Source organism: Mustela nivalis (assembly GCF_964662115.1).
Source record: "Mustela nivalis genome assembly, chromosome: X".
Classification (NCBI taxonomy): Eukaryota; Metazoa; Chordata; class Mammalia; order Carnivora; family Mustelidae; genus Mustela; species Mustela nivalis.
Genome location: NC_139040.1, coordinates 106009616 through 106026451, shown reverse-complemented (window position 1 = coordinate 106026451; position 16836 = coordinate 106009616). Strand labels below are relative to the sequence as shown.

The window sequence follows — 16836 nt, the reverse complement described above, 5'->3', positions numbered from 1 at the left end:
ATAAATAAATTAAACCTTTATTTTTTTTTTAAAAAGTGGACATGCTGGCCTTAGACAGAAGCACAGACAGGTCACTCATATTAACAATGTGAAAATAGAGTCCCTGAACCCACATGCAGGTTTGTGGGAGAGTGTGCAAATACTCTTCTTTTTTTTAATTTTTATTTTATTTTTTTAAAAGATTTTATTTATTTGTTTGACAGAGAGAGATCACAAGTAGGCAGAGAGGCAGGCAGAGAGAGAGAGGAGGAAGCAGGCTCCCCGCTGAGCAGAGAGCCTGACGCGGGACTCAATCCCAGGACTCTGAGACCATGACCTGAGCCGAAGGCAGTGGCTTAACCCACTGAGCCACCCAGGTGCCCGCAAATACTCTTCTGAATGTTTCTATTTATTTTTCAGTGAAATGTGAAGCAAGTAAAAAAGAAGGAGGAGGAAGTGGAGGAGGAGGAGAAATAGGAAGCTTGTAAATTGCCATAGAGCAAGGAGGGAAGAAGAACTGGTAGATATCTGAAGCATCTGTGAAAAACATTCCTCAGAGGAGTGGGGCTATGAATGCATTGGAAAAATGTAACAAGATTACTAGTCAGCACCAAGGGGCTACTTGAGGCTTGCATTCATGATTTCCAAGTGATACTACTCAGCACGATATGTGTTTTCCTTCAGCCATATTTACTCTTCCCAGTGCAGGCACAGCATCATCAGGAAAGTAAAACTGACCTAGGTAGGGTGCTATATGTTTTACACAAAGACAGGAGAGGACAAAGGAGTTGAGAGAAAACACAAGGGGTGTTCTTGATGATGGATTACAGATAACGAGCATATAGCACATGGTTTCTCTTGAGTAAGAAAGGAAAAAGAGAAGAGCAAGTGCTTCTCTAATCAGAAGTTGGTAAAATTACTGAGTTACGCATTCCACTAAGATGGAAGAATTTTGAGGCTGGAGTCCTATGGGAATGAGTTGGAAAGGAAGGTACTGATTACTGCAGAGTGGAGTACCTGAGTTTGATACTATAGAGAAGTGCTTGGTAATGACAACGTCTACATTAAGAGGCTGGGAATGGGCAGCCGAAGAGAAAATCACTGGAAGAGCTATCGAAGACCTGAGGGCTTAGGAACTAGAAGCATCATCTGAGAAGATTCGTAAATCTCCAAGAATTATGACAGGAATGACAGTAATCCAGCTATTAAAATATTTAAGAAATAATAAAAAGGGACCCAGGGATCTGTGGATGATTACACCTAAAAACCATATTGAGTGAAAAAAAGACAGATTTGCAAATTATCAGAATGGCATCCTTCTAATTTCTCAATCCAGTGTCTCTTGGTAACTATTTATTATAAATTTATAGTTACTATTAATTAAAATATATAATTATGTACTATTTACTTAGAAATGACACATACTTTATAATTTTATACATGCAAGTTTATGTCTATTTCATGTCCATTTATTTTATTTACCAAGCTTGTACATAGTGGTTACTCTGTGCTAGGTACTAGTCTACACACTTTACAAAAATTAACTCATTTGGGGCACCTTGGTGACTCAATCTCTTGAGCGTCTGACTCCTGATTTTGGCTCAGGTCATGATCTCAGCGTTGTGGGATAGAGTCCCCACATCAGGCTCTGTGCTCAGCAGGGCATCTGCTAGAGGATTCTCTCTCCCTCCCCCTCTGCCTCTGGTCCTCTCCACTCTTTCTCCCTTATTCTCTCTCTCAAATAATTAACCCATTTGATCACAAAATTCTTTTAAAGTAGGTGTTAATATCATCACATTATAAAGACTGGGAAACTGAAGCACAGAGAGAATAAGCAACTTTTTCAGGTTCACACAAGTAGTTTTTGGTGGGGGTAAGATCTAAACCGAGGAAATATGGTTCCAGAGCCCCGGTCTAACACACTATGTTTTGCCTCTCTACCCATAAGAAATCCTTCTCCATCTGTAAGAATTTCAAATTTTATTAGTCTTGTATTTCAGGGAAGTGGGTGGACAATATTTTCATTGTGAGATAGGAGTTTTCTTATATAAATGATATCTTTATTTTGCATAAATAGTTTATATGCCCAGTTCAAGTATCCCAGTTGAATTCCAGATACATTTCTGATTGTCTACTTATCCAATATAAACATGACCAAAATGGAAGTATTTTGTTCAGTTTTGTTCCTTCCTTACCCTCAGTCTTTCTTTCATTAGGTAAAGGCACTATTGCCAACACTGTCACTTTAGACAGGAAACTGAATACACTTTGATTCCTCCTCTCAGCCTCCCAACTTGAGGCAAACTCTCTTTACCAACAAATATGTCATTTCTCACAGGAACTGATCAAATGAAGAAAGTAATGTGTCATGTTAGAAAAGGAATAATGGTCAAAGGTGGGCAGGAATGTAGAGGCCCTGATAAAAAAAAAATATAACAAGAACTTGCTTAATTGTCAAAAATAAGAAAAAAAAGACTACATTACATAAACAAATGTCTGGCATACCGAGTGAAGTAAGCTTGCTGGAGACAGACCCTGAAGGACAGAGTTTCAACAAACTTTGTGTCCCACAAGCATTTTGGTCCAGTCTGCCCAAAATAACATATCCCTTCCACATGTTAATTACTGTATAATGGGAAAATAACAGATAACTAAAAATAAACAGTAACGAGAGAGCAACAAGTATTGAAATCATCTCCATCTCTATGGAAGAACTTGGAAAAATACTGGAAGAGGTTTGGACAGTGAACCTAACATCATGTCACAAGAGGATTATGTATTTCAAATTCCTTTATGTCTCCGGACCTCCACTAATGCCCTCCCTGTTCTTTGGCAGTATTACTTCCTACCTGGACAACAGCAACATTCACTGCTTCCACTTGTGCCCCTTTAAGCTATTCATCATACAACGGAGTATAGAACAAAATTTTCAACACTTACTTTAGATGATGCCACTTCTCTATCTAAAAGCCCAATAGCTTCCCAGTGCACTTGACATGCATACTAAATCTTCACTGTGACTTAGGAGACAGTTCATGACTTCTTTCCCACCAACCTTCTCCTGGTTCATGCTGGTCCACTTAGAGGCTTCCCTTATGCATGAGGGAAGCCTCTAAGTGGCTCATGTATGCTCACTCTTCTTCTCTCCCACCTTGGTCATTTCACCCACTTGGTTCTGTTTCCAGATTTTCCCTTGTCGCCTAGGGTCCAGGCTCTCTGCACTTATCAGGCATCAACTTTAATTCCACCTCTTCAGAAAACACTTTCTGGAAGACCCAATAAAAAGCAGCTTCCCTGCTCCTTTAGTCTCATTCGGGGCATTCTTATTGCTTCTTTCAGAGCATTTATCAACATTAGAATTGGGCATCTGTGTGATATTATGTTAACTCACTTACTTTCCATCTTCTGTACTAAACTATACCCTCCATGATGATAGATATTTATTATGTTTATTTACTTCCAACTTACATCTGTTATGAAATGTTTAAAAATACAAACTGAAGTAAATATTCTAATAAGTAATGAAGAAATAGTAAAAATGTCTAAATAAATTATGTATTTGCATACATATGATTAGTTTCCTTAATAACTATATAACACAATAATGTAAAGATATACATAATTATGAAACTCCTTCCCTCCCTCCCTTTCTCCTTTTGAGTATGGTTCACTAATTTGTGAGTTATTTTAATAATGATTATCCTTTATTTAAGAAATAACTAAAATCTTGATTTTTTTTATTTGACTACAAAACTTTCAGAATTTAAAATGTCAACCATCTTATACCTACAAAATTAAATCATGGGATCTCAAAGTATCCCTAAGTGTATCAGGCATTTGGGCAATTTTGTCTCTAATTTATGTTTTTTTTCCAGACTCTTTCATCTAAAAACAAATGAGTTAATTTTAGCCCAAGAAAGAACATCACACCCCATTTTGTATGTGGCCATTTCTGTAATGCATAGATTGATTATTTCTTTCTGGTTTCCTCTGAAGCCCTGAATTGGGCCCAACACCCAAGCTTGGCTGCATTGCTTGGGAAGACTGTATTGCCTTACTTGTCTTCTTGAATGCATGACACTTGCTTAAAGAAGCATAGGTCTTTTGGCAGTAGTGTCAGAGCATTGCACAGTGTGATATTCCAAGGAGACCCACAGAGATGTCAAGCATTCTAGAATGGGTTGAAACCATGGATGGGATCTAAAGAGTTTTTGTTACACAGCTGGCAATTTTACAACACTTCCCTTAAGTGACAAGTTTGTGGTATATTTTATAGTATAAAGAAGGTCTTAAACAAGGACATTTCAAGAACAGAGATACTTTAAAAATTATACTTCTCCAACATGTAAAAACTTTGAGGTCTCAGTAGTATTGTAGTATTGTTGACTTTATACATCTTTTTTTCTGTTGTTTTCTCTCTTGCTCTAAATTGGTGTTGTTCTTTCTATCCATCCATTAGAAACATTGAACAAACAAATACCTTCCATATGGGCCTTCCAGGAAAATATAAATGGTATAATCTATTATCTAAGTAATATTTTTTTCCGTGAACATTCCTTCTAGAACTGGCTTACTCCAGAGAAGACTGCATGCTAGCTGACCCAAGGCTATCTTGTCTGTGACTTAATAGAACTGTTGAGCATTTGCCAGTAACAGTATTAGCTGGGTGACTTGCCTTGCCTTCTCCTTTTTAAAATTCTTCCCTTTTTCAAATTTAGTGTTTGCCTTGTGGCGTGATTTCTTTTCAACTTTTCAACTTTGAAAGGTTACTTAGAAATAACCAAAGACTGACTGCCTGTAATACACATAAGCTAAAACCTCTCCTTAACTTTAAAAAGCTACTAGTGTATTGAACAATAATCACTGCTTCAGGTCAAAATTTCATCTTTTGAATAAGAAGTATTATATATATGGTACTTGCATATATAATATTTATTTTCCATAATGTAATCTTGAAATTGAAAATCAATGTCTATAGAACATTCTGCTGTATAAAAATAAGGACCTCGGATGTGATCGTAGAGTTATTTTGTGTTTTATTTCCCCTACTGAGATTTTAACTATTTCCAATCTTAATTCATTTACTGAAATAAATATAATGAAGAAGCCAAGCTTGCCTATCTTAATAATCAGAAGTGAAAATTATCATATTTGTACATACACATAGATGAGTCATTCATTTTATCCCTGCACGAAGTCTACAAGGTTAAAATATGTTCTGCTAATCCAATTACTATTATAAAGTTATGCACTGGAGAAAACATTCAATGAAAATCATGCCTGAAAACAGGACCCAAGACCTTACCGTTCAGCTTGTTCATTATTCAAGAAGGTCATCTTAGGATTCCAGTAAGATGAAGAAATACTATTTAAAACTGCTACTCTAATAGTGTTTTTTTTTTAATAGTAGACAAAGGCTAGTTTGAACTCACTAGACTTTAAAGCATCAACATACTCAGAGATTAAACTTTCAAAAAGGGCAGTAGTCAAGGGATACATTAAAAAAATCTAACTTAATTAAGTAGAGACAAGGCACAGTGAAAGAAGCTGTTCGTACCTGGCGACACACATAATCCCACTGAGTGTTAAGTTCTCGGAGTTCTGTCTCAAGGCTGCTGGCAAACTCCGGCTCTGCCTCAGTCTTCAGCTTTTGTGCACCTTCATTGACACTGTTGAGACTGGGCTGAATCGTCTGAATGTCATTGACTAAAAGCTAAGGAAATAATTCCACGTAAGCTAAAGCAAATGTTGCTATAACATACTAGAAATGCCACATAGATGGGAAACATATAATCCATATAATCAGGAATCAGGACATTACCCATGAATTCAAGCCTTTCTTTCTTAAAAGAATGTAAAGAATTTAAACTCTGATACACACCCATCTATAGATATAGACGTATCTATCTCTCAGCCTTGCCAACACTGTTCAGTGGTTTTCCTGGTGTGAGTCAAGTAGGGAATTATCTATATTCTACTTAGATCAGACACAAAAAGAAAGAAATTTAATATTCCTTGTTAGAAAAATGTGTGAAAATGATGGGCTTTATACATTACTATTTTTGAAATTATTTTGGTGTTCAGATGCAAGATATTGCAGCAATTGTTTATAGCATGATGGGTGTGAAGGTTATTTGTAAGCTGGGTTTGTTTTCTTTTTTCTTAGCTTGTATTTGCAAAGAAGATTCTTTAAAGAGCTAGATTACTTTCTTTCTGCTGCATGAAAATGGTATATTGAATATTATTTCAAAAATCCGTATTGTGTAATATTATGTCCAGTGCAATATGCCTGGGCAGAGCAACACAGTATGACTAATAATCTGCAATAAGATATAACAAATAGCTCAAAGGCTTCTTTGCCTTTAGGTTAAACCATATTTTATAGTAAAATAATCTTCTGAGTATTGAGTAAAAGATAATGATATTCTGTTCCTCATTTATTTAACCTGGTTTCTCAACATTGGAACAACTATCATTTTAGACTGGCTACTTTTTCTTGTGAGACGCTCTTTGGTCTCTCTATGATAGAATATGTACAGAGCACTCCTGGCCTCTATCCACTACATACTAGTAGCATCAACCCCATTCCAGTTTGTGATAAAAATGTCTCTAGAGGTTGCTAAATGTCCCTCAGGGGAACAAAATCACTCTGGTTAAGGACCACTGATAAAATCAAATCATAACTTCCATATAAAAGTCTTCATATGATAAGGGTCATATAAAAATCTTACCCTGCACTGTTTCAGCTGTCTTTTTAGAATTTCTGGATCCCCAAGGGCAGGCCATTCCTCCTTCAAGAAAACATCAACTTCAGCCATCCATTTCTTCAGAGTTTTTATGTGATTCTGGAATCAGAGACCCATTTTAAGCCATACTGGGGTGCTGATTTCTCTTAACACAATTCATCACAGTGATATTTATGAACACAAGCCGAGAAATAATTCCTGTGTTTGAAGGATGTCTCTAAGTAGCTCTTCAGGAAAAGAATATTTTTACTAAGACTGCATTTTTATGGTCTACAGTATGAGCACTGGTGTATGAAATCTGCTATTGTTAAAAATAAAAAATTACTACCAAATGTGGTTTTATGATGTTACTCTTGAGAACATTAAATCATATCCCCCTCTAGAGAAATTTTAAGTTACAAAACAACTCATGATAATACTAACAATGTGCCCTTACAGTACATAAAACAAACTATGAACAATAAACTCAATGTAATGGTGTCTTTATAGCCTCCCCTAAACCTGAACTTCCACAAATTGTTTTCTACAGTTGACAGTTTAAATAGTCCCTCCAGTTGGGAACTTCTCAGAACACAAGATTTTGTCATCTTCGAAGAGATAACCTCTGATTTTAATCTCCTATTTGCCTGACCAGGTTGAAGTAATGATCAGGGAAAAAATGTCAACTTTTATCATTTATAAATAGCCAAGTACCTCCCATTATTCTTTCACATATTGCTTCCCCTCACTCCCTGACTGCTTTTTTTTTTTTTTGCTACTTTTCAAATGTGTGATTTTCGAGCTCCTTTATTTCCATACAATTCAACTCTGCTGCCCAGATGTGCTATTTCCTCCCTTCTTAATTAAATCTCTGTTGAAAATGTGTGCTTCCCAGAAAGCTACCCATTCAATTTGATTAATACTAATGCTTTTTAAAAGCATTTGACTAAATCTAAGAACTTCAGATTTCAACATCATCATCTTGCTCATATCTCTTGAGTCTGGTTTCATATTTCTAAGATCTAGTTCAGATCTTATTATTGGCTCCTTGATTACCGCATTAGCTCTTTTTGCTGTGTCTCAATCTTTCCCTACTCTAATCCATTCTCCACATAGGTGTCAGTATTTTTCTTCACTCTGCCTTCTTCTTATCACAGTGATGCTTTGAAAACACAAATATTATCATCTCTCCCTCTTTAAAATAGCAGTAACAGTTCCAAATTCTTATTTTTTAAAATTTTTATTTATTTATTTATGTGTCAGAGAGAGAGAGAGCGAGCGAGCAAGTGCACAAGCAGGCAAGAATGGCAGGCATAGGTGGAGAGAAAAGCAGTCTCCCTGCCAAGCAAGGAGCCCGATGCGGGACTCAGTCCAGGACTCTGGGATCATGAATTGAGCTGAAGGCAGGGGCATAACCAACTGAGACACCTGGGAGTCCCTGAAATTCTAATTTTTAATTCCATCACCACTAGGTTGTAATTAATATTCTAAAGCATGGTATCTGGGATCATTATCTACTCCTAGATCATTTTTCTAATCACATACATTATTAATCTCTAAACATATATTTGTCTCTCCAAGACTGAACCCCTTCTGGCTAAGTGAATATATGGCTTCATTGTGTGAGATAACTTCTTTTCTTCTTTATCAGCTGACTGAATTCTACTTGTTCAAGGTGTAGTCCAGATAACCCATGTTCCAAGAACATGGCATAGCCCCTTTGCCCAGCTGATGTTGGATTTCTATTCTTTCTCTTGTAGTAATGTTTACCATACTCATTAATTTACTTCCTGTGTTGGCTGAATAATGACCTCGCTAAGATGTGCATGCCCTCATTCTTGCAACCTGGGAATATCATCCCTTACCTGGCCAAAAAAAAAAAAAAAATACTCTGAAGATGAGATTAAATATTTTGAAATGGAGACGTTATTCTGGGTTATCTAGCCAGGCACAATGTAATTACAAGGGTCCTTATTAAGAGGGGGTCAAGAGTGTGACATATAGAAAGAGAGGCCCCGAGATGCTGTGCTGCTGACCTAAATAAAGAAGATGCAGATATCAGGGGACAAATACCATTTTCCAGAAGCTAACAAGGACAAGGCAACAGATTCTCTGCTAAAGACTCCAGAAAAGACATAGCCCTATCCACTCCTTGATTTTAGTCTACTGCAGCTGATTTTGGACTTCTGACCTCCAGAACTGTAAGATAATAAATTGGTGCCATGTTAAGCTACTAAATTTGCAGTAATTCATGACAGCAGCAGTAGGGAACTAACACAGCTATTCCCTTCTCTAGAATGTGAAATCCTTGTTGGCAAAGACCATGTATTTATACCCTCTTTAACCACTTGTACTGGAAAAAATGGGTTTGCACATATGTGTGTGTGCACATATGTTTATATGAAGAGATATGTTCATATACATGTTGTACTTTGCGGATTGTTTCAGGACATGTTCTTTTGGTTTCTAAAAGGTAAAAACAAACAACAGCTAATAGCTGCACTGGGACGTCAACCAGAAGTATCTCGTTCATAACGCTTTTCATTATGCTATGATGCTGTCAAAGCATTAATATTCTTCACAATAATTCACCCCATAAGAGAGGTATTACCTATCTCAGTAAATATTTTAGGCTTTAGACTAGAATGTAATTGTTCATTTACCATTTCCAGCTTGGGTGATTAGGAGCACAGTGGCACTATTCAAACGAATTAAGTCAGTAGGAGCTGGTCTCCGGAAGGTAATGAGGTCAAATTTATAAAAACAATTATAGGCAAAATATGCAGATAAAATGATCTGACTATATTCCATGACAGATAACTTTTTATCTATTCATAAGCTAAGTGATATCTATATTTTAAAGAGCAGCCAAGCTAAAGGAGAGACTCGTTTTGAAAAATATTAAGCTAAAAATATATTTAAGTCCCATTAGTTCTTTTGGCAAAAAAAAAAAAAATAATTCTCCAGGAAATCTAGAGAGGGGAAATCTTAACTACTGTTTTCTTAAAAGAAATAAGCAAGATACACTCATTTGAGAAAAATGGGTGTCTTTTGATCTCACCACTCACTTTGAAGAACTATAGAGGATAAATTTCTATTTGCCTTTAAATTTTAGAACACATCATTAGGGGAGAAACAAGCCAGGAAAACAAATGAATACAAGAGTTCAAGCTTGGATTACCTGAATTTTTCGAAGTTTAGCCATTTGCTCCTCTAGCTTCTGGCAATGTTCAACCAGCTGGGAAGACAGCTTCTTCCAGCGGCCCTCAATCTCTTCAAATTCTGATTGATACTTCCGGCTAATATCAGACAGCGGTGCTTTCTTTGACATCTCTTTCACAGTGGTGCTGAGATAGTTTAGGCCACTTTGTTGCTCTTGCAGAGAGCGTTGTAAAGCCTCAAATTAAAAAAAAAAGAAAGCACATGTATACTAATTGATGAAAAATAACAAGTTTCATTGCACAGTTTCACTTAAATGTATTTACACTGAAAGCGATGTGATTCAAACATCTAAAAATATAGATGATGTTCCATCAGTTACAGAATGATTAGGAGTAACTTAAATTCTACTGTTTACCCTAAGAGTAATTGCACAGAAATATTTTATTTAAAAATCTATGCCTCTTTTTAGGAACAATGTCAAAAATCACCCTAACTATATCTAAATGAACCAGAGTTCTAGCACACCTAATTTTATTGCATCATGTCTGGATATTAATATCTGTATTTATAATATAGTTAGCGAGTTAATTCAATTACACCAAGACTATAGTAAGACAACTTCTAACACTCTCTAGGTAAAAACATAACTAAATCATAGAGATAGATGGGATAACAAAACTGAGTAAGTTATCAGACAGATGGCCTACAAATGCCAATTAACTAAAGTTTCAAATTTTTAGAAGACTTTTTTTTTAGTGTTACAATGAAATTCTAGGGTAATTTTAGGGAGAATTTCTAAAGTTGGTTTTACATTTATCCTGTGTAACCTATGCAATAGCTTATAACGGGATATCTATCTTTAGGGTATTTCTATGTGCTAATTATTACTTTCTAGTTAAAAAGTAATAAAGGATCAAGATAAAACATGGAAAAGTTACCCATTTATATATGATTTTACATAAACTTTGTGTTTCTCTAACTATTGAACATGTGAATATATTATATACACACATACACAATCATTCCTTCTTTTATAATGTGATCTATAATATTCCCCAAATATGCCAAATGCATACCTTTTATAGTTGTAGAATATGCCTACTTTGTGGTATTTTAATTTTTTTTACTTTGCTATAATTTTACTTCATTAAATTTTATTTATTATTTAGACAATATCTAGCATACATATAACTACATTTTGAGCTAGGTCTTTTATTTTTGTGTCTTTTCCCACGTCATTAAGTATTTTTCAAAAACATAAATTTTAATGGCGTCTCTGGTTCATTTAACCATTTCCCATTATTAACTCCACAAATTAACTTCTAATTTTCCAACTCTATAAATTATGTTTATAATCTCACCATCTATCTATCTCCATCTATTTTTCTATTTTTTCATGTATTCTGATTATTGCTTAAGATACAGACTTCATGAAAATAGTATTCACATGGATATCACAATTAATTATTTTGTATGTTATCAGGAAGTATTGAAAAGTTTTCTCAGTAAAACTGTAATTCAATTTATATTCCCACCAGAAAGTGAGAAGGAAGTTCATTGCTGCCAGACTTGCACTTATTATATCTTTTCGTTTGCAACTTAGATGTGAAAAATGGTATTCCATGTTATACATTTGTATTTCATCCTTTATAATTTGAATTATAAATTTTCATAGGTTTAATGGTTGTTTACGCCTTTCATTGTAAATTCATTACTAATGATCCTCCCTTATTCAGACAATTTTTTCCATGGTCTCATCTTTCTTTTAAATTGTCTGGTATTTTTACCATGTTTGCAATTGTGTCCATTGGTTTGTGTGCTGCTCTCTTGTATGTTTTAAAATATTTTACTCAAAAATTTCTCCTAAATTTGTCCTTATTAAAATGTTTTTGAACTTTTTAATATATGTGGTATTTTCTTTTGGTGTAACATTTGACACAAAGTTCTAATGACATTTTTTTTTTCAGCTACTTAATACAATTTCTCAGTAATAGTTATAAGTAATTTTTCTCTTCAATGTTTCTTCAGTACAAATATACTCTTCTACTCATCTATACATCATTTTGTGTATACTCAATCTACTCCTCTAGTAGCTGTATTTTTTCTTAATTTTTTATTTTTTATAAACATATATTTTTATCCCCAGGGGTACAGGTCTGTGAATCACCAGGTTTACACACTTCACAGCACTCACCAAAGCACATACCCTCCCCAATGTCCATAACCCCACCCCCTTCTCCCAAACCCCCTCCCCCCAGCAACCCTCAGTTTGTTTTGTGAGATTAAGAGTCACTTATGGTTTGTCTCCCTCCCAATCCCATCTTGTTTCATTTATTCTTTTCCTACCCACTTAAGCCCCCATGTTGCATCACCACTTCCTCATATCAGGGAGATCATATGGTAGTAGCTGTATTTTTTGTATTCTTTTTAAGCTTATAGTTCTATTACATCACTATTCTTCAAAGTAAATTTTGGGATCATTCCAAGTATTAAAAAGAAGATAAAAAAAAACAAGATCAAATAGTTATAGGTTGCTTGATGTGATAGCAGAGGACACAGTCAGTCTACATAGGGCAATATATAGTGAGAAATGTTTAAACAGAGATTTCTTTGAAGAAATAGCTGTAACATAATTTTAAGAAATAATATTTAATTCTTGAAAAAGAACTCTTCATATAAAAGTTATTTTTTATTAGTTCTCAAAATGTACACATAGCTCCAAAATATAATTAATAAATGCTTTCTTGACTTAAAAAATAAAACGTGATTGCATACAACACAAACTTTTCAGAATTAGCAGGAAAACCATTCTGAAACCTCCTACAATTTTTTTATTTACCATATTAGTATTTTTCTATTACTCGATATAAGGCTGCTAAAAATGTAAATAGAACTCGAAAAATAGTTATGATATTACATAAGGCTAATGTTTAAAATTTATTTTATAACTACACAGATTTTACCACTTTATGTATGGAAATGTGAAAGGAGTTCTAAATTAGCAAGCAAAGGGGGGAATAATACCACAATTTTTATAATAATCAAAATTGTTGTATCTAAAAATAATTACTAAACAATAAAGAATATAATTCATACACAGACCATGTCTCTTCAAAGAAAGAATTTTTGTTTTATGGAGAGAAAGCACAAATGCATAAAATATTACATTTTTAAAAATCTTATCTTCACTTTTCCAATTGCAAACTATCATATCTACCACAATTATTTTATTTCTATTATTTTCACATTACACCAATGTAAAAAATAAAGGTTACACCAATGTGACTGTTTGATAAATGATATCTGAACTACATTGTTTAAGATATTCAAATATTCACAGACCTGTAACTCTCCGAGTTTCTGTTCCATGATGTCATATTCAGTAACAGTGACCTGAGGTATAGAGAGTTTTGTTTCTGACTGCTGGATCCATGTCAGGATGGTACTCATGGTCTCCTGATAGCGCATGGGTGGCAAAATGTCAAAAACTTTATCAAAAGGCAAAAGAAGAAAATCATTTCATTATTTTATACTTTGTCATTATGTTTTCCTAAGTTGTTAGAAACTAAATCATACTTCTAATTACAAATATCAGCAAGTTGTGAAAATGTGAAGATACAAGATACAAATTAGAATGTGATGATGATACTGAAGATAAAATCCTACTACATATATGATACTTGGACAGAAACTACACACACACACACACACACACATAAAACACTGAATCCTCACATCAGACTTGGAAGGTTTATGCTGTTAAAGTAATTTTTTTAAGGTAATGAAATGACAAAACATAGTGGCTAAGTAATGTACGCATGATAACAGAGATGGTACTTGGAGAAACCAAAGAGAGTTCATGTATATTGACTTTGAAGGCTATTCTTTGTGAGCCAGCATTTGCCTTTGCAGAAAGTATCATTATGCTCAGCAGTTGATATTTTAACTACATCATGTCACTTATTTTATTAAAAATTTCTGTGTGTTTAATATGTATCAGAAACTCTAATAATGATTATCCATATTATCATTCTTACAATACACCTGTGAGATAAGCATTTTTATTCTCATTTAGAGCCAAGGAAACTGAGGCTACAAAAAAAGGCCAAGTAATTTGCTCACATGCAAGAACCTAGTAAATAGTAGAACTAGTAAACCACGTTTGTCTGATTTCAAAGTCAAACCTACTACTTAGCAGCATACTTCCCTTCATATATATATATATATACATATATGTATATATATATATTAGGGAATGAAAAGTATAAGTATAAATTAGGGAATGAAAAATACATTGAGTACTGTGTGTGTGTGTATAAATAGTTATGTACAAACTTTAAACCATATGTGAATATATGTGTACATATACTTTATACAACTATAATTGTTTACACAGTTAAAACTGTACCCACATTAAATGAGAAGAAAGAAAAATGTTCAGATTTGTCAGCTTATCAATAAAGTATTAAGGTAACATAAGCATGGCAGAAGTATATAACAGTTAATTTATGATATATTATGATATTATAGATTGTCCATAACTGTCCATAACTCAGTCAGCATCCATCTATGCACAGAATTCAGGGAGGTAGAGAAGAAGGAAAATGATAGGTATATAGATAGATCAATGCCATAAATTTAAAGAATACATTGCTTTTTAAAAAGCACAGGTCAGCATAAAATCCAAGTCTCTCAAATCCAGAAAAAAGATAAACACTGAAACATTCTAAAAGATTAATAAATTTGATGAATTTTTTGAACTTAGGAAATAATCATAATTTGATTATGATAAAGTATTGAAAATCCAGGCCATCATTACATGTGGACACTGTTTATGGTATTGCATAGATGGAACTTCTTATTCCATATTTTCCTTTAGAATGTTCAGGTACATTTCTTCTTTTGCTACCTGAATCCCTAGTAAACATCCCAGGTGTTTCACAGATGGATTGCATTAGGGAGGAGCTAGAACTGAAAGAAGACCTACCAAGTTCATAGCTTCTGAATTAGCTATCTCATTGCCCACATGTAGGTTCATCAATCAGGAAATACTTTTATCTGAAAAGCTATGGTAATAGCTACCCAATGGACTCTAATATTACCCTCAAGTTTGCCTCTGTTCTGGGGGAGGTCTTGATATAATCTCCCTTCTTTAGACTCCTTCTGTGTAATGAAAAATCAACCATTTCTGTCTCTGAATTGTTGATGATTTTTCTGTATAACTGCTTCTAATCTGTATTCAGGTGCAAGACATAAAGCTCTCCCACTGAGAGCTAAGCCAACCTTCTCTTATTCTAAGAAGGCAGATGATTTCTGAAATGATCAAAAGTATCTTTGCAACTTACATGTAAGTTACCGAGTACATGAAAAGCCCATATAATGTAAGATACTTCCTAGCCTCTCCATACATGCTCCTGCTTCCTTTCAATGAACGACTACACTCAGTTTTTGAAAATGCAAAACTGATTTATAATGCTACATCACAGCATATTTTTCCCTTGGAATCATGCATTCATTGTACTTTATTTTTTATTTAAATTCAATTAACACATAGTGTATTAATAGTTTCAGAGGTAGAGTTCAATGATTCATCAGTCCTATATAACACCCAGTGCTCATTATATCCCCTGCCCTCCTTAATATCCATTACCCAGTTACCCCATCCTCATTTTTGTTTGGTATGATTAAGAGTCTCTTATGGTTTGTCTCCCTCTCAGATTTTTTGTCTTGTTTAATTTTTCCCTCCATTCCCCTATGCTCTTCTGTTTTGTTTCTTAAATTCCACATATGAATGAAATCATAGGATCATTGTCTTTCTTTGACTGACTTATTTTGCTTAGCATAATACCCTCTAGTTCCATCCACATCACACAAAAATAGACTTAAAATGGATGAAAGACCTAAATGTGAGACAAGAATCCATTAAAATTCTAGAGGAGAACATAGGCAGTAACTTCTTTGACCTTGGCCACAGCAACTTCTTGCTAGACATGTCTCCAAAGGCAAGGGAAACAAAGGCAAAAATGAACTACTGGGACTTGACATCAACATAAAAAGCAAGTAAAACACTCAACAGGGGCACCTGAGTGGCTCAGTGGGTTAAAGCCTCTTCCTTTGGCTCAGGTCATGATCCTGGGGTCCTGGGATCGAGCCCCACATCGGGCTCTCTGCTCAGTGGGGAGCCTGCTTCCCTTCCTCTCTCTCTGACTACCTTTCTGCCTACTTGTGGTCTCTGTCTGTCAAATAAATAGAATCTTTAAAAAAAAAAAAAAAGAAAGAAAACATTCAACAAAACCAAAAGACAACCTACAGAATGGGAGAAGGTATTTGCAAATGACTTATCTGATAAAGGGCTAATAACCAAAATCTATATAGAGAACTTATCAAACTCAACAACCAAAGAACAAATAATCTAATCAGGAGCTGCACAGAAGACATGCATAGACAATTCTCCAAAGAAGACATCTAAATGGTCAACAGACACATGAAAAAATGCTCTTGGCATCAGGGAAATACAAATCAAAACCACAATGAGATACCACAGCATAAAAATTATCTATACTGTTTCATTTTTCTAGAATCCTCACACATGGCTCATATAAGACCCCTTAGACTATCCACCTCTCCAGACTCATCTTTCATCACCCACTTCCCTCTGTGTCCCAGGGAAATAAGACTTCTCTACTTCTTAATTAACCATCACCTACTACCCCCCCAGTCTTATAAATTCCTATTCATCCTCTGGCTTCCGTGTTAAGCAGTACATTCTCAAGGAAATGTTTGCTGACCTTCCCAGTCTGGATAAGTTTCCTTAGTAACAGAGCTGTGGCCTTGGCCTTTTCTGTTCAAGCACTCATCTCAATTATAATTATAAAAATACCAGTTTGATTTTAAGATTAATGGCTGCGTCTTTCCCCAGTTTACAAGCATAATGGCAGCAAAAAGCATGTGGTTTTAGCTTAGCAGTCTA

At 34.7% G+C, this 16836-nt stretch overlaps 1 protein-coding gene across 1 annotated transcript in view; it reads right to left on the bottom strand.

The window, feature by feature from the left end:
- DMD (dystrophin) overlaps positions 1-16836 on the bottom strand; it is a 2004585-nt gene that overhangs the window by 1263427 nt on the left and 724322 nt on the right. Inside the window, exons 22-25 of the mRNA XM_082716529.1 lie at positions 13209-13354; positions 9886-10101; positions 6711-6824; positions 5537-5692 (exon numbers count right to left, since the gene is read on the bottom strand). Of these exons, the coding sequence (XP_082572655.1) occupies positions 5537-5692; positions 6711-6824; positions 9886-10101; positions 13209-13354 (632 nt within the window). The remainder of the gene's footprint in view (positions 1-5536; positions 5693-6710; positions 6825-9885; positions 10102-13208; positions 13355-16836) is intronic.